The sequence below is a fragment of the Trichosurus vulpecula genome, chromosome 6 (assembly GCF_011100635.1).
Source record: "Trichosurus vulpecula isolate mTriVul1 chromosome 6, mTriVul1.pri, whole genome shotgun sequence".
Taxonomy (NCBI): Eukaryota; Metazoa; Chordata; class Mammalia; order Diprotodontia; family Phalangeridae; genus Trichosurus; species Trichosurus vulpecula.
Window position 1 is genome coordinate 135,611,820 of NC_050578.1, and position 18,738 is coordinate 135,630,557.

Here is an 18,738-nt window from a genome sequence, read left to right on the forward strand (position 1 = left end):
TTGAGGCAATAATTTATATGAAATTTGTATGAATACAATGTAATGAATACAATTTGTACAAAATTGTAAATTTCCTTTGAAAAATCTCAAAGAATAAGGAAAAGACAATTAAAAATCACCTCACCAGTCATCTGAGACAGCCATAGTACTGACAGTGCAGTAGCCTGGTTCTTGGTCTTCAGAGCAGGAATCCACAGTTAGGGATGCTGCCTACAAAGCAAGGGAAGGAAGGAATTAATTTTTTGATGACTCCCATGTCGTGGGGACAATCAGCCCAGGAATTTGTTTGATATAGAATTAACCGACGTAAATATAACTGTCTCTACATGATGTACATATAACTATGTAGATATAACTAGGTGTGGCCAAACAAGGACATGCTTTGATTCTTTTTTTAAATTAATTTATTTATTTGTAGTTTACAACATTTAGTTCCACAAGCTTTTGAATTTTAAATTTTCTCCTCCTTTCTTCCCTCCCCCCTCTCCAAGATGGTGTACAACCATGGCTCTACAGTAAACATATTTTCACATTGGTCATATTGTGAAGAATAATTATAACCAATGGAATACACCATGAAAAAGAAGAAACAAAACAAAGCAAAAAGGGAGAGAGTCAATATTATGCTTTGATCTCCATCCAGTCTCTGTAATTCTTTCTCTGTATGTGGATAGCATTTTCTATCATGAATCTTTTGGCGTTGTCTTAGAATCTTGCATTGCCCAGAAGAGCCCAATCTATCAAAGTTAGTCATCACACAATGTCACTGTAAGTGTGTACAATGTTCTCCTGGTTCTACTCCTCTCATTCAGCATCAGTTCATGTAAGTCTTTCCAGCTTTTTCTGAAGTCAGCCTGCTTATTTTTTCTTACAGCAGAAAAGTATTCCATTACATTCATATGCCACAACTTGTTCAGCCATTCCCCAATTGATGGGCATCCCCTCAATTTCCGATTACAATTATCAGCACAAAAATAAGTGCTATAAATATTTTTGTACATGTGGGTCCTTTTCCCATTTGTATGATATCTTTGGGATACAATCCTAAAAGGGGTATTGCTGGGTCAAAGGGTATGCACATTTTTATAGCCCTTTGGGCATAGTTCCAAATTGCTCTTCAAAATGGTTGGACCAGTCCACGACATCACCAACAATGCATTAGTGTTACAATTTTCCCACATCTTCTCCAGCATTTATATTTTTTCCTGTTTTGTCATGCTACCCAATCTGACAGGTATGATGTGGTAGCTAAGAGTTGTTTTCATTTGGATTTCTCTAATCAGTAGTGTTTTAGAGATTTTTTTATATGACTATAGATATGTTTATTTTCTTCCTCTGAAAACTGCCTGTTCATATCCTTTGACCACATACTTTGATTCTTAATGACATGACTTCAAACCTAGAGGCACATAACCCTGCATCTTCTTTAGTGATGTCTACAGAAATGGAAAGTCAGTAGATTTTGCATCTGCTCTTCCATGACAGTGGGGTTGCCTTCTCTTTAAAAATTATTTGAAAAGGCATGATGATATCATTGTAATGCCTTTAAAAACTTGTGAAACTTTCACTGTATTTAGACAGAATAGATAAATTATCTTTATTTGACTACTTTGAATCTATTATTCATTTTCCCCTAAGATAAAGAAGGTGATTTTGCATAAAAAGTTCTATTATAACCTCATCTGTAGGTAGATACACCTTTAGTTTATTGCTGTTGCATTATTTTTATGTCACACTAATATTCAATTTAATCCAATTTGATAAATAATTAGTAAGTGTTTTGTATGTTCAACGAACACTTAGCTACTGGGAATAGGAAGACAATTTGAAAAATAGTCCGATTTCAAGTTTTTGTTCCATCATGGATATGGTGGATTTGTATGCCTACTACTTAACGTAGTTGGTATTTTATTTTTAATAGACACTTACTGAATTTAAGTTACTAGATACTTGTTAAATTGAACTGAATTGGTGAAAAATTAAGGGTTTGGGGGATTTCAGCCTCACACTCCAAATGGTGAGCTACCATGAGGCTAAGAGATGCTATTTACCATTCTGATTAGTTAGTGCTTCGGACTTTTCAAACTGTTTTTATATCTATGACCATCTTTTATTCTCTCAGGTCTGTAAACTAGGGATGTTTCTTTTGAAATGACCTGCCTATTCAAGAACATGGAGCAAGTTGGTGATGAAAGTAGAACGTAAGTCTTCTGGCGCTTACACTATAGTGGGAGAAGAACTTATATTGGAAGAAAAGCATCCATTTCCAAATCCCCTCCATTACAATTGTGTGATCCTGGGCAAGTCCTAATTCTCATTTGATATAGCTGCAAGATAAAGAAGTTAGACTCAATGGGATCTAAGTTTTCTTCCAGCCCTAAAGGCTATGATTCATGTTTATTAGTATGTCTGTTGACAATAATCCCTTTCTTTTTCCACTTTTTTAGGTGTTTTCCAGCCACTTGAGATTGTGAACTCATTCAAGGAAGGGAATGTGTTTTACCATTTTTACATCCCCAATGCTCAGCAGAGAGCCAGGCACACAGCAGATGCTTAATAAATATGTATTGACTATACTTAGAAACGGGAGAATTGCAAAAGTATTCTCTAACAGGAAGCACACAATTCCTCAGATTTCATACATATCAAATCAATTCATGGTAGACATCTCATTTTACTAGCTGAAAGAGTTCTTTATATTTCTAGTCTATGGGTTTATTTAGCAAGATATATCAAAAAATAAACTCTCATTAAGCAATGCATCAGATGGATTTTTATGTGGCTACTTCTCAATAACATACTGTATATGGTAATAATTGAGGTAAATATTCATACTTTTTTCCATGACAAATCACCAGGATCTCATCTACAAGTTCTTTTGATATACTGTGCCCTCGTGATTTTCTAAATGGTGCCTTAGTGTTCTGAAAGACTTAATGTACTTCCCAAACATGAGTGGCATTTTGTTCTCAATAGCAGGATTAGGATACTATGATTCATTCCTGAAAATTCTTAAACTGACTATATGCCTTGATTGATGAAGCACTTCTTTTGAATCTGTTTTCAAAATGTAAGGCTTAAATCACATCTCTCCTTATGAAACAAAGGTAATATCTCTTCTGGGAAAAATCACCATGTTTCCTAAGAACATCACCCTCTGGAGCCTATGGAACACACTCACATAGTTAGTTTATAAGTATCCATCAAACCATATTTGTCAGGAGAAACAAAGGATAAAGACTATCAAGGAAAATGACTTTTAAAGATAGAAAGGAGGGGAGGAAGGATTAGAGAAAGGGGGGGGAGAGAGAGAGAGGAGAGGAGAGGAGAAGAGGGGAGAGGAGGGGAGGGGAGTGGAGGGGAGTGGAGGGGAGGGGAGTGGAGGGGAGTGGAGGGGAGGGGAGTGGAGGGGAGGGGAGAGGAGAGGAGAGGAGAGGAGAGGAGAGGAGAGGAGAGGAGAGGAGAAGAGGGGAGGGGAGGGGAGGGGAGGGAAGTGGAGGGAAGTGGAGGGGAGGGGAGGCGAGAGGTAAGGAGAGGAGAAAAGAGGAGACGAGAGGAAAGGAAAGGAAGAAACAAGAAATCATTTTAGAATTCACAGAAATAAATTTGGAAGGAAACAGAAAAGCAGGATGACTTTGAAATCAACAGCTGAATTCATCATACAGTTTAAAGAAGCTGCGTATAATGGAGATACAGAGTTTCATAGATAATATACTTTTCTGCTGTTCTTTGTGCATTAGAGTAGTCACAAGGATAGAAACATAACACATGGAGAAAACCAGGAAAATTACCCTCCTAGGTTTTCCAGCAATCATAATTTCCCCCAAATTTAATCTTTATTTTCTAAATTCTAAAAGTAAGCACAGTGGCTGCACTTCCATCCAATGCAATGGATATTTGAGATCATGTTCTATTTGGATCAGAGTTCCTTTAATTTAATTTCTACAGTCAAATATTCCTTCTTCTTACAGTACCATTTCTCTACAATTACTTCTTTGAGTTGAGATGTTTCTATTATGTTGCTGCAATATTTCAAAACTGAAAAGTTAATGACTTTACCATTCCACAACCAAATCCCTTTACACAGTAAGATATGACAGATGCAAAATCCAGTAGGGACTTTATTTTCTATGTCTTTTGACAAAAAGGGAAAATAACCATGCTTAAGAAGTACAGAGACTAGGATGAATCTTTGTGCATTTTGCACCGCCAAACTGCATTTGGCACAAGATGACAAAGATAAGGGAAGGGTGGCCCCTCCTATGAAGGGATTCTGATTTTCCCTTCTCCTCTTTCCCTCCCCCCCACATAATTTGTAGAATCTTGGAAGCTGAAAGATGAAAGAGGCCATAGTCATCCAGTCCATTCTTTCACTTAATGAATTGACTCCTTCTACAATATCTCTGACAGATGTCCTCTGAACACTTCCATTGGCATAGAAATCTCAACTCAGAGGCAGCCTGATTCATTTTTAAATGGGTCCAATTTTTAGAAATTAAAAGTATCAGAGAATCATACATTTAGAGCTTGGAGAGACCTTAGAGACCATTGGGTACAACTATTACATTTTGCAGATGAGGAAACTGAGTCATGCGGAAGTTAAATTACTTTCCTAAGGTCACACTTAAGTATCTAAGATGTGATTTGAACTCAGGTCTTCCTGGTTATAGCTCTAGTGCCTTATCTACTATGCCACACTTCTATGCCATTATTTTAGATGGACCTAAAATCAGATAGCATGTAAAGTCAACTCAATCTTTCTAATACTCATTTGTGAAGTGAAGCTGAATAAATATGTTCCCTCTAGAAGAGAGATTCTACAAAATCTGATGACACCTATCATACCCCTTTCAGTTTAATCTCCAGGCTAAACATGCTACATTTCTTCAGCCATTCCTCATATAGTGTAACTATCCTTCTTACACTGGTTATCCTCTTCTATACAAGCTTTACTTTAAAATGCCCTACTTAAACTATGGTCTCCTGAGCTCAATCCAGTATTGTGGATGCAGTTTGATTAGTTCAACCTTCAGAAGAACTCTTGATCCCATTGAACTGGGCACTCAAATTCTATTTCTGTTTTTTCAATGGGCATGAGCTTTTCTAGTAGTTATATCCCATTGCTGGCTTGTGTCGACCTTGGGACCAACTAAATTTTAGGGCTTAGTCAGTCCAACTATCTTACAAAAAAATGAGACATCCCCCAGCCTGGATTTTTAATTCACACCAATAGCTTTACTTTACTTTAGAGAGGTTTGCAAAGTACTTTCCATACAATGAGTCTATGGGTTGTTCCTGGCAAAGCAGTCAATAAGAAAGGACACGTTTGAGTCCATCTCTCTTAAGAAATTTCCCAGAAAAGATTGAAAAGGGTTCCAGATGAATCAATGATCAATAAAAGGAAAGAGAAACACCAGTAATCCTTTTTATCTAGTCTGGAACTGGTCAAGGTAATATAGAGTAAAAAACATTTCTTAAACATTTACTGAATGAAATTACCTGAAATCAGCATTATTTCCAAAATTCTGGGGCCACAAGAGAGGTCCAAGTGGGCAGACACAAGGCAGCTAGTGATGTTCAACTCAAAATTAGTAAGATTTCTCTTTTCAGGGCATATATCTCTCTTTAAGGATTTGAACAGTCATTCTCTGGAAATGAGATTTGACCTTTCTGCTTGACCCCAGAGAGTAGGAGTAAAAACAATGGGTGAAAGGTTTAGAGAGGCAGATTTGGGAAAGATGTATCAAAAAATTATGCTAACAGAGCAAGCTGTCTAAATGTGGAATGGATTCCTTCTGGAGACAGCGAAAGACTTGATGACCATTTGTCAGGGATAGTATTAAAGATATATCTGATCAGGTATGATTTAAAGTATGTGCCCTTTGAAATTTCATTTATATCTGAGATTCTGTTTTTTCTGGTAGCTTCGAGGGAAATGTTTCTTTTGAAGTAACATGCTATAATTGCCCCAAATTGACAACATAGTGAATGTGCCCAATTTTACTCAATTTAAAGTCGAATTCTTGCTAATCTTTCATGTCTCACAGATTTGGAAGGCAATACCTTTACTGCTTCATGCACCAATGCTTTCATTGGAAAAGACCCTGATGCTAGGAAAGATTGAAAATAATATAAAAAGGCAATGGCAGAGGATGAGGTGGATAGTTATAGTGTCACAGAAGCAACAAACATGAGGTTGGGCAGACTTTGGGAAATAGTGGAGGGTAGAAGTGCCTGGCCTGTTGTAGTACATTGGCTCACAAAAAGTTGGAATAATGGAACAACTGAACAACACAGTAATGCCTTACCATGCCAGCTCTTCGGGCAATCACAGTATGGAAATGTCCATCGGACACCTTTTTCATTGTGGTCAGTTTATACGTGCCGCTGCCAATGTTATAGGAGAACCTCAGTCGCTCTTCTGCTATTTCCAGGGCCAAGAACTCAGCCCGTTCTCCTGTCTGATTGTCATAGTTATACAATAGCAAGGCATGGCTTTTGATGGTTGCAAACTTGACATATATATAATTGTTGTTGGGGTCCAAGCTTGGAAATTCCATGTATGATAATTCCTCAAATCCATAGCTATTCAATTCACAATGTTTTCCAAAGACTCCTAAAGTTGAAAAAAACACATATATAATCAGAGACAATTTGAACACAACAACCTGAATCTGAGGATTTTTTTAATGAGGTTAGATTCAAGGATACTTTTATGCAGAGCTATGATGGAGCCAGCTCATATGGGCTCATGATAGCTGATTGTTAAATTGTTAGTATGAACATTTATACCTCAAAAATCAGCAAATTATATAAATCAGGGCATGATTTATTATTTTTTTGATTGCATAGACTTAAAGTAATGAAGAAAATATTAGTAATGAAGATTAAACTTTAAAGTGTCATAACTATATTTATGTTTTATACATTTTTTTTCCTAGAGAGTCAGTTGTTAAAAATTTACCAATATATCTCTTCATTCACATGGCTATGTGAATACCTGTAATCGAAGAAATCAGTCAATCAACACACATTTGCTAAAGGCTCCTACTGTGTGTCAGGTGAATAGTTACTTTGAAGGAGTCTCTATCCTCAATGAGCTTTGATTCTAATGAGGAAAATAATGTGGACCCTAATAAAGTACTTGGGTAGAATGATAAAAGTACTGAAGAATTTTTATTTGATGGTCTCTTTGGTGTTGTTCTGAACACAGAAGGCATTCAATAAACACTCATTTCTTCACTTCTCAACTTAGGCCCTTAGGTGGCACAGTGTACAGAGTACTGGTTGTGGAGTCAAAAAGAGCATAATTTAGATCCAGTAATCCTAGACAAGTCACTTAACTTCTGTAGGACTCAGTTTCCTCATCTGTAAAATAGGGTTAATTAATGCACCTACCTCCCAGAGTTGTTATGAGGACAAAATGAAATATATTTATATATTTGTAAAGAACTTTGCAAAAAACACTATTTCATACACACACACATGCATACACATATATGCATACATATATATGTATGTGTATGTATACATGCATGTGTCTATGCATATATGTATATATGTTTATATTATATATACTATTAATTATACAAGTATAATCATATATAGTTAATATTATATATTTGATATAAATATAAAATAAAAATATTGTAATGTAATATAAATTATGTATTATAATTATATAATTAATATTCTATATAACTATAATAGAAAATATAAATACCATATATAAGCTGTATATGGTAATTATATATAACTAATACTACATTTTATATATTATAACCATTGTATATGGATAGAATACTATTTTTATTTGTTGCTGTTATTTCAGTGTTCATCTTTTATTTGGTATGGTTTCCCTCTCCCAGCCCCATGACTACAATCCCTCTACTCTTTTAGAGATTAGATGTATGAGCTACTACATTCAAAGCCTTTGTTCCCATGGGGCCAGCATGGCCCTTAGCATCTTTAAACTTAGCCAACCTTGGATTTGCCACATTGACAGAAACTGCAAGATGGGAAACCTTTGCAACTTTCTAGAGTTTTTTTTTGAGGGGGGAGCGGGAATGAGCTCTTCAGATGTAGTTTTCTGTAAGCCAGAGTCATCTCAAAGACATGATGAGGCATTGAATCACCAAAATTAGTGGATGTGCCATATGGATTTCACTATCTTCAGTTCCCTAGTGATTTGTTTTTTTTAAATTTAACTTACTATCACTGTATGCATTTTATACTCTCTCAACAACTCCAAATCTATCTTTAACACTAATACTATTTTGGGGAGCATCCAGGACCGATCTTGAAAACCAAAAAGAAAACTGCACTCACCAAATGGACAATGGCAGTAATAGGATTCCACTCCACTCTGGCAGGACCCTCCATTAAAGCAAGGATTGCATTCACAATAATTGACAGAAGATTCACACATTTTCCCTGAAAAGTGGCCAAGAAATGAAAATGATTTTAGAAGGGTAAGTACAGCAATCTTCCTTAAGTAATTATGCTATGATAACACAGAACACATTTTTTTTTCTTTAAGCTAGAGAAAATTTACCTTTTAGAGGGTATCCTAAAAGTCCTTTTTTTTTTGGAGGGGGGAAGGCAGTGCAATTGGGGTTAAGAGACTTGCCCAAGGTCACACAGCTAGTAAGTATGTCAAGTATCTGAGGCTGGATTTGAACTCAGGTCCTCCTAACTCCAGGGCCGGTGCTCTACTCACCATGCCACCTAGTTGCCCCAGTCCTAAAAGCCTTAATGCAGTTTTAAGCTATATTTTTAAAATGCACTGATTTTGAGGATGTCTTATTAAGGAAGTCAAGAAAAATTATTTTGTGAGATTTATATACTATTTTAAAATGAGATCTATTTTTGCATTTCTCTATTTCTGCATTTCTTTGTTTATTTGAATGAAAAATTTCTAACATTCTTGGAAGACCTTGTTGAATAAAAGTCATTACATTTTCAGAGCAACTGTGCAGTAAAGGTGTGGCAGTTTTTGGCCTGGGTTCAATTCTTCTTCTATCATGAGTTGCTTAGCTCTGGATCAGTCCCTGAAACTCTCTTAACTTCATCAGTATCTAAGACAGGGTACCTAAATAATGTCTGTGTCATGGCTTTCTTTGGCAGTCGGGTGAAGTATATGGAACCTATGTCAAAATAATATTCTTTAATAATTGAAAGAAATGCTAAATGGTGCAGCTAAGTGGTGCAGCGGATAGAGCCCTGTAGTCAGAAGGACCTGAATACAAATCTGGGCTCAGCCACTTACTAGCTGTGTGGAAAGAAAGAAAGAAAGAGAGAGAGAGAGAGAAAGAGAGAGAGAGAGAGAGAGAGAGAGAGAGAGAGAGAGAGAGAGAGAGAGAGAGAGAGAAAGAAAGAAAGAAGGAAGGAAGGAAGGAAGGAAGGAAGGAAGGAAGGAAGGAAGGAAGGAAGAAAGGAAGGAAGGAAAGAAAGAAAAAGGAGGGAAATGGGGAAGGGAAGAAGGAAAGAAGGCAGGAAGGAAGGCAGGCAGGAAGGAAGGCAAGAAGGAAGGCAGGAAAGAAGGCATGAAGGAAGGCAGGCAGGAAGGAAGGAAGGCAAGAAGGAAGGCAGGAAAGAAGGCAGGAAGGCAGGAAGGAAGAAAGGAAGGAAGGAAGGAAGGAAGGAAGGAAGGAAGGAAGGAAGGAAGGAAGGAAGGAAGGAAGGAGAGGAAGAAAGGAAGGAAGCAAGCAAGGGAGGAAGGAAAGAAGAAAGAAAGCGAGCGAGGAAGGAAGGGATAAAGGAAGGAAGGAAGGGACTAAATTTCAGTTAGAAGTTAATGAAAAAAGATACAGCTCTGTTTTTCTCCATCAAAGTTCATAGACCCTCTGAAATCTATCCGTAGACCCTAGACCCAAGATTAAAACTTTTGCTCTTAGACATCTACTAAGTTATGGTTAGGAAAGTGTCCCTTGCAATCTGTGATGGAAATCACACATCCTCGATATCTCAGACAAATGAAAGGTTGTGAAAATTATGGGTATTTGAATGGTTTAAATGTATCTGAGTGTTGCTGTGATCTCATCTCCTGCTACATTTTATCTCCAGTCTGGGGAATGTGCTGTGTTCTTTGTCCTGCATTTGTTTTCCAGACACTGGGATTTTCACATGATCCATAACACATTCATAGACCAGATTCACCTCTATCTGCCAAACATTTCTCCCCTTACATTCCAACAACCTTTCCAGAATCACATGAACTCAGTGCTAAACTCCAAGCAATTAGCATGCATCCTCTGCTATCAAATATTCCTGCTGTCACTTCTCCCCTGAATTTTAATTTGTCATTTCATCAAAGGTAGAGGTTGAGTTGATTTCAAATACCAGAAAATGTTTAGAGTTGCTTTTGGTCAAATTCTTTTTTGACTTGCTTTGACTAGGCCCTAGAGGAGTCAATTAAAAATATGTTGGAACAATTTAAAGACAAAGTAATTTAGGGGGTCCTTCTTACATGCTGGCACCTTTTCCTGTGTTTCCTTGGCATTGTGTGGTATCAGTGGAATGAGTGGGCTGTCTCCATCAGTTGTCTTTTGCTCTCCCTCTGTGATTAACACACCATTCCTTTCACACATTTAGGGTGTCTGTGGCCTGACACAGACTGCTTTCTAGTTTTCTAAATCTAAGTCTGATTCCATAAGGTTTTAGAATAATAGATTCACATAGAATTCCAGAAGTGACCTTTAAGCCAGGCTAGCATGCATTTTCCTTGAAGGCTACAACTGTCTTATTTGTGTTTTTACTTCTCGCTTTCCTGAAACATGGCATTGTGCATTGTATTAACTTAAGAAAGGCTTGTTAATAAATTCAATGAGAAGCTATATGTAGAAGATATATCAGATTCCGTGCTGTCTTGGGGAGGGAGGGGAGGGAGGGGCGAAGAAAATCTGGAACTCAAAATCATGCAGAACTGAGTGTTATAAACTAAAAATAAAAATCTTAATTAAAAAAAAGAAATGCTTGTTAGGTTAATTAAGTGATTAATTAATTAAGCAACTGCTTAGTCATTGCAAGGTTGATTAACAATAGGTGTTTTCTGCCTCAAAGACTTTAAAACATGGAAGCCAACATAAGACCACATCTATTGAACATATTAGATTTAAGAAAAGCTAAAAGATTACCCCCTCTACTCCATAAATGGCTTGTTCTTTTTTTTGTTCTTTTTTGATCTTTCTATCTAAAGATATAAGCCAAGCTCTGTGAATCTCACACTCTGTTTCTATTACTGGATTCTGCTGTCATGAGAGATATGGTTTTAAATGAGGATAAGGCACAACTCAAAATACCACTCTAAACATAGATCAATTTTGCCCTTCCTTCCTCCCTCCCTTTTTTCATTCCTTCTTCCATTCCCTCTTTCCTGCTTTTCCTTCTTACTTATTTCAGATGGTACCAGAAACCAGCTTCCAAGGTGAAATTCTGAGCTGACCCTATCAGATATCCTATAGAATGGGAGGAGCAGGGTGGGAATGAGTGGGGAAGGGAAAGGTTGTTTCCAATAACAATGATGACCTGCACTTTTTTATTTCAGCAAAATAACAGGGCATTTATATTTAAATAAATCATAGATGAGAATTTTTATACAATAATATTTATCAAGAGAGGTTGCATTATGTTGAATAGGGATCCGTAAACTAGGACTTGCTGGCCAAATCTAGCTCATCACCTAGTTTTTTTTTTTTTTTTTATGGACTGTGAGTATAAAACATTTTTTAATTTTTTTGCATCTTTAAATTATTCAAAGAAATCAAAAGAAGGTTAAGACTTCATGACACATGAGAAATATATGAAATTTAAATTTTAGTTTCCTAATAGCCCTCTTGTTCCTTTATGTATTTTCCATGTCTTCTTTTGGACAACAATGACCTGGTTGAGTAGTTGCATGAGACCCAACATGGAGCTGTCATCATTCCTTATTTAATGCCCAGCACACTACAAATTGAAGCTATGAAGTTATAACTCAACAGTGTTTAAAGGGTCATATATATTACCGTTACCTACCTCAATTAAAAAAGAAGAATACCAGTGTATACTCATCATGTGACGAGATCATAAGACGAGATAAAGCAAAAGTTTTATTATGACTGATCTCAGAGCCCAGAAAGATTTTTTTCTGAAGAAAAGGAGCCACCCTCAACAGCTACTATTGAACAATCACTGAATGGGTTTGGAAATTAGCTTTTAATGTGATTTGTGTTTCTTAATGATTTGATTTTCACCTAAATTTTCAAGGCACAGCATCATGTGTTTGTGAAACTTATGCTGTGACAAAGTTAATTCAATGACAACTAACATTGTTTGAATTGTAAGGAATGTCAACCTGCTTTATATACTTCTCATGTTGTCAGAAGTTAAAACAAGAAGAAAGATCACTTTTCCAAAGCAAATGTTCAGTGAATATATTTTCCCTGTTCACTCTATAATTTAAGCATTATATTTTGGAATTCAGTGCACATGCAAAGAAAAAGATATTTCAGTATCCTTCGAACAATGCAGCTACATAGCTTCTACCTAACTTCAATTGGAAATGTTTGATCTTCAATGTAATAACATGCTAAAAGGCAAATATTTTTTAAAGAAATGAATCTAACAGAATTCTACAAATGCTTTCCAAGCAATGAATATACTCAATTAAAATTGTATGCTTATGGATTGTAGCGATATCTCACAAAGATCACATATGTTGACAGGGTTAGATTCACACTAGGAATATAAGGTTGGTATAATATTAGGTAACTGTCAACAACAAAACCAACAAAAATCATACAATTTTATCAAGATGAAAAAAAAAACTTCTTTTTTTAAACAAAATACATCATTGTTACTAAAAAAAACATAGAAAGAAGAGGAATAAATGAAGCCTTTCCTAAAATGATAAGTAGTATTTATCTAAAACCAAGAACAAACATTATCTGTAATGGGGATAAACTAGAAGAGTTCCCAGTACAATGAGGGGCAAAGCAAGTATGTTCATTACCACCACTATTATTCAATATTGTACTAGAAATGCTATGTATAGTAATAAGACAAGGAAAAGAAATTGAAGGAATTAAAATAGGCAATAAGGAAACAAAACTAACACATTTTGCAGATGATATCATGGTATACTTAGAGAATGCTAGAGAATCAACTAAAAACTAGTTGACACAATTACTTTAGCAAAATTGCTTGATTTAAAATAAACATATATAAATCATCCTCATTCTATATATTACCACCAAAACACAGCAGGAAGAGATAGAAACAAAAATTCCTTTTAAAATTACTGCAGACAACATAAAATATTTATAATCTATTGCCAATAAAAACCCAGGGACTATATGAACATAATAACAAAGCACTCTTAACACAAATAAAGATAGAGCTTAATAAATAGGAACATATCAATTCTTCATAAGTAGCCTGAGTCAATATAGTAAAAATGACAATTCTACCTTTTAATTTAATTATTCAGCATAATACTAATTAAAGGATCAAAGAATATTTTATAGAGATAGAAAAAATAAAATTCATCTAGAAGAACAAAAGGTTAAGAATATCAAGGAAATCAATGAAAATAAAAGTTTAGGAAGGGGGCCTAGGAATACCAGATTTTATACTATATTACAAAGCAGTAATCATCAAAACAGTCTGTTACTGGCTAAGAAATAGAGTAACATATTAGTGGAATAGATTACACAGATACATTGCTTCATATGCAACATGAAGCAATAAATGATCATACTAATTTAGTGTTTAGCAAACACAAAAATCCAAGCTTTGGGAGCACTAACTCACCATTTGACAAAAATTTTGGGGGAAATTGGAAAGTAGTTTGGCATATACTAGACATAAACCAATATCTCACAACATATATCAAAATAAGGTCAAAATCAATACACGATTTAGACATGATGCATGATATAAATAAATCAGGGGAATATGGAAAAATTTACCTGTCAGATTTATGGATAAGGGAAGAGTTCATTTCCAAATGAGATAGAGAGGATCATGGGAAATAAAATGGATAGTTTTGATTATGCAATATTTGAAAAGGTTTTACACACACAAAACTAATGCAACCAAAATTAGAAGGAAGATGAGAAACTGGTGATGGGGTGGTGCATTTACAACAATTTTCTCTAATGAAGTCCTCATTTCTCAAATATTTTGATAATTGAACCCAAATTATAAAAATACAAGTCATTCTCCAATTGATAAATAGCTATAGCATATGAAAAGGCAGTTTTCTGAACGAAATCAAAGCTATCAATAGTCATATAAAAGTGCCCTAAATCACTATTGATTAGAAAAATACAAATTAAAACAACTCTGAGGAACCATCTCACACCTACAGGATTGATTAACATTACAGAAAAGGAAAATGACAAATGGTGAATAGGATGTAGGAAGATAGGGATACTAATACAGTATTGGTCAAGTTGTGGACTAGTCCAACTGTTCTGTTTACAAATTTGGAACTGTGCCCCAAGAGCTATAAAACCATGCATACCCTTTGACCCAGCAATACCACAAATAGTTCTGTGTCCTAAAGAGATCAAAGAAAGGGGAAAAAAGGCCCTATTTGTAGAAAAATATTGAATTCAGCTTTTTTGTAGTGGTAAAAACTGGAAATTGAGGGAATGCCCGTCAATTAGGCAATGGCTGAACAAATTATGTTATGTGATTGTAATAGAATACTGTAGTGCTATAAGAAATGAGGAGGATGGTTTCAGAAAAACCTGGGAAGACTTATATGAACTCATGCAAATTAAAGTAAGCAGAACTAGGACAACATTGCACATAGTAACAGCAATATTATAACAGTGTTCAACTAGAACAGATGAACTCTGAGTGCACAGTGAAGCATACTTTTTGTCACTTTATTCTTCTCGTGTGTGTGTGTGTGTGTGTGTGTTCCTTTTGCAACATTTCTAATGCAGGAATATGTTTTACATGATTTCACATGTATAATTGATATCATATTACTTATGTTCTCAAGGGCTGGGGGAGAGGCGGGAGCATGGGAGAGAATTTCAAATTTATATTTAAAATGGAGTATTAAATGAAATTTAGAAATATTTAGTGAAAAAATATATATTATATATGCATATATATATATATATATATATATATATATATATATATAGAGAGAGAGAGAGAGAGAGAGAGAGAGAGAGAGAGAGAGAGAGAGATAGTGAGTCATGTATTGATATCAGTATTTGGCAGTACCTATCTAGATAAAAAGACATTTTAAGGGAAGGATATATAAAATCTCATGACAGATCAACATTAACAGATGAATATTGGTAATAGATTTTAATGATAAAGAACCCTATATTTGAACCCTGATTAGGTGAAAAGTTCCCCCCTCCAATTCTATTCTTCTCATTATTTTTCCATTTTTCTCTCTTGTTTTATAAGTACCTACATAATGTCCTCAAATTTGCCTCTTTACTCACAACTTGTAAGGTAATTACTATCTTGCGCATTATAGGAAATGTTTGCAGAACACTGGTGTAGAACCACTGGTGTAGACCACTGGTGTAGAACATAGAGCGTTTATGGCAGGTCTTGGGGTGAGGAAAACTTGGGTTGAAGTCTTGCTTCTGACATGACTGTGACCCTAGACAACTCACTTAACCCCTCAGTGACACCAGATAATTTTCTAAGACTCTATGTTGCATATGAGTTGCTGTTATGTATCTCTGAAAAAATTTTGCATATGAGGAATTCCCCATTCAATGAAATCATGGGTCAACCAATGAATAGATATTTACTAAGCCTCTGCCACTGTGAATTATTGGAATCAATGAGAAAAAATATTTATCAAGTGTTTACTATATATCAGGCACTGTGTTAAGCACTAGGCAAAAACAGTCCCTTTCCTAAAATAGCTCACAAGCTAATGGAGAAGATAACAAACACATATAGAAACAAAGAAAGAAGAAAGGATCATACATTAAGAAACTGAGACTAATGTGAATGCTCATATCATGTTGGCCTAGTGTTTGTACCTGCTGATGAAATGGCCCCATTTCTATACTGTCCTATGACCCCAGTAACTATTCTTTTAACTTATCTTTCTAAAAGACTGTCCGAATCACTTTTCTTTTCATATGTTTACAGTATGTATGATAGACCAAAGAGCAAAACATTTTCAAATGGACATGATGCTATTTTGTAAGTTTTCAGGTGCTAAGTACTGCGTTAGAAGAAAGACTACAGGGGACCAAACATGCCCTTTGCAAATAGTGGACTATCCAATTATCCAAAATGAAATAGTAGAAGAGGCATTCATTCCCATATCTGTGGTATCTTTTCCTATTAGAATGTAAGTTCCTTGAGGGCAAGGGCTAACTTTGTTTTTGATTTTATTTGTGCTCCCAGCACTCATCACAGTGCCTGATATATAGTAAACACTTGATAAATATTTTTTCTCATTGATTCCAATCATTCTTTCATTTATTCATTCATTCTTTCATGCAGGGCCTACATCCATTGGTTATTTGAGGGGACATCCAAAATAGCCTCCCAATCAAAACAATTCCCGAATGCATGTGTCTCTTTTAGGACATTCTTTAACTGGGTTAAGACATGCCACCTGGGAGGGGTAACTTGGCAGAGATTCGTAGAGATGATTAATCCATGATGACTACCCATGTTAACTAGCAAAGACCAGAATACTGGGGCAGTAATGAGAAACAGGCTTGAGAAATGATCATTGAGAGAAGGAAAGTCTGTAAGCCTTTGCAGGAGGTCAGGAGGCTCATTTGGGTAAAGGGAATGCCAAAAAGGCATGGGAAAGTATTAACAACAACATTGGTCTCCTTCATGTCGTTTCTCCCCACGGGCCAGGCCTATTCGGGACTCTAGAATCCCATTATTTTCCTCCTTACTTGAACCCCCTCCCCCCTTAACACCTCCAATTTTCTACTAAGTGAGCAAAAGAATAACAATTCTTTTATCCTTTGTTGTGTGTCTTCTCTCCTACACGAAAGTAAATAATAATAAATATCAGGATTTTAATCTTGTATATTTACATAGAACTTTCCAATTTTCAATGACCTTTCTAATTCCATTTGGTCTTCATGCAAAGCCTGACAGAATGTAAGATGCAAAACTTCATTTTTTACCATCTTTTCCTCAAAACAGAAGCCCTCAGGAGTACTTTTTTTTTTCATTTTCTCCAACCCAACTATTTTTTGTCAGGCAATATGGTACAGAAGATGGCAAATTGAGCCTAGAGCCAGCTATATCTGACCTCTATAACCAATAGCTATGTGACTCTGGACAAGCCACTCAACCTTCTCAGTATTTTAGTCAACTATCTAAGAGAGGGTTTCTTAACCTGGGGTCCAAGGTCTGTGGACATGGTTCAACAGGATTTGCAAACATATATGGCAAAATACATCCTTATATTCATTAACTTCTAACTGAAATTTAGCATCCCCTTCCATTATTAAAAATATTATTCTAAGAAAGATTCCATAGCCATTACCAGGCTGCTTTTACAAAATAAAAAAGGTTAACCCCTGATCTAAGGCTATTAGTTGGCAAGAAAATACCAGCGGGCATTGTAGAGAATCCTCATCTGAAGCTTTCTATACTAATGAAATCACAAGTCAAGACTACCCTCAAGATTAACAGTTTTGCCTGGGTGTGAGACCTGGGCCAACTCCAGCTGATGACAACTGTACCAGAAAGCAGCTGAGGGCTTACAACTAAGGTCATCTTGGGCTCTTTCAGAGAGGGATAGCCTCCAGGAGGAAGTGCTTGATGCTCCCTGTCTCTGCCCTGGTCATTGGGAGAATTATGTTCAGTTCAGGGTAGCACCACAGCTTAAGAAGGGCATTGATAAACTAGATGGAATGCAAGGGAGGGCATTCAACATGGTGAAAGATCTACAAATCATGTAATATTAGGATCTCTTGAAAAAATTAGGATATTTAGATTAAGGAAGGGTGAAAAAGATCTTGAGGCCATAACAACTGTATTTAGGGCATAATTCCTTGCCTAGAGATATCATTGCTGAATGTAGTGGGGGGGGGGGGGTTCTTCTGGCTAGCATGTGTACTATGCACGAGAAAGCTTCAAGTGGTCCTGATTTTCGGTGACCTCAAAAAAGGAAAGTAGTGTTCCTGAAGTCTCTGCTGGCTAACTCCAGGTGACTTGGGATTCCCTTTGCTTTACAGGATGGACAAGTGGAAAGCAGAGTTATGGTTGATGGCCTCTGTTCAAGCTGATAACTATAAGCAAAGGACAATGCAGGCAAGGGGACCCTAGGATCATAGACTCAAGCTAAAAGAGACCTTAGAAAACATCGAGTCCAACACCTCCACCCACTCTTTTATAGAAGAAGAAAAAAAAAAACCTGAATCTTAGGAAGGAGAATATAATTTGTCCATGGTCACACATTAGTAAATGTATGAGGCAGGATTGGAGATGAAGTTCTTATCTAATACCAGCAAGATGTGGGTGGACCTGGACCCCTCAGAAGACTAGAAAGTAGACTAGGCCAAAATAACCTCAAATGGTTTCCAGGAATCCTGTCCATAGCCACTTTATTTTCTATTCCCCTTTCTTGGGGACTACCCCCAGAGACATCATGCTCCCCTTTATCTGTCAAATCATTTTACTTCCCATGATTTGGAGGATGAGTGAGGTGTGGGAGTGGGAGGACAAGTCAAGCTGCCCACTCCCTCGACCCTGATGGGATCCTCATTGCTTTCAACTAAAATTTGT

At 36.2% G+C, this 18,738-nt stretch overlaps 1 protein-coding gene across 1 annotated transcript in view; it reads right to left on the bottom strand.

Moving 5' to 3' along the window:
• FAT4 (FAT atypical cadherin 4) overlaps window positions 1–18,738 on the bottom strand; it is a 237,901-nt gene that overhangs the window by 31,516 nt on the left and 187,647 nt on the right. Inside the window, exons 10-12 of the mRNA XM_036763767.1 lie at window positions 8,329–8,433; window positions 6,309–6,616; window positions 125–210 (exon numbers count right to left, since the gene is read on the bottom strand). Of these exons, the coding sequence (XP_036619662.1) occupies window positions 125–210; window positions 6,309–6,616; window positions 8,329–8,433 (499 nt within the window). The remainder of the gene's footprint in view (window positions 1–124; window positions 211–6,308; window positions 6,617–8,328; window positions 8,434–18,738) is intronic.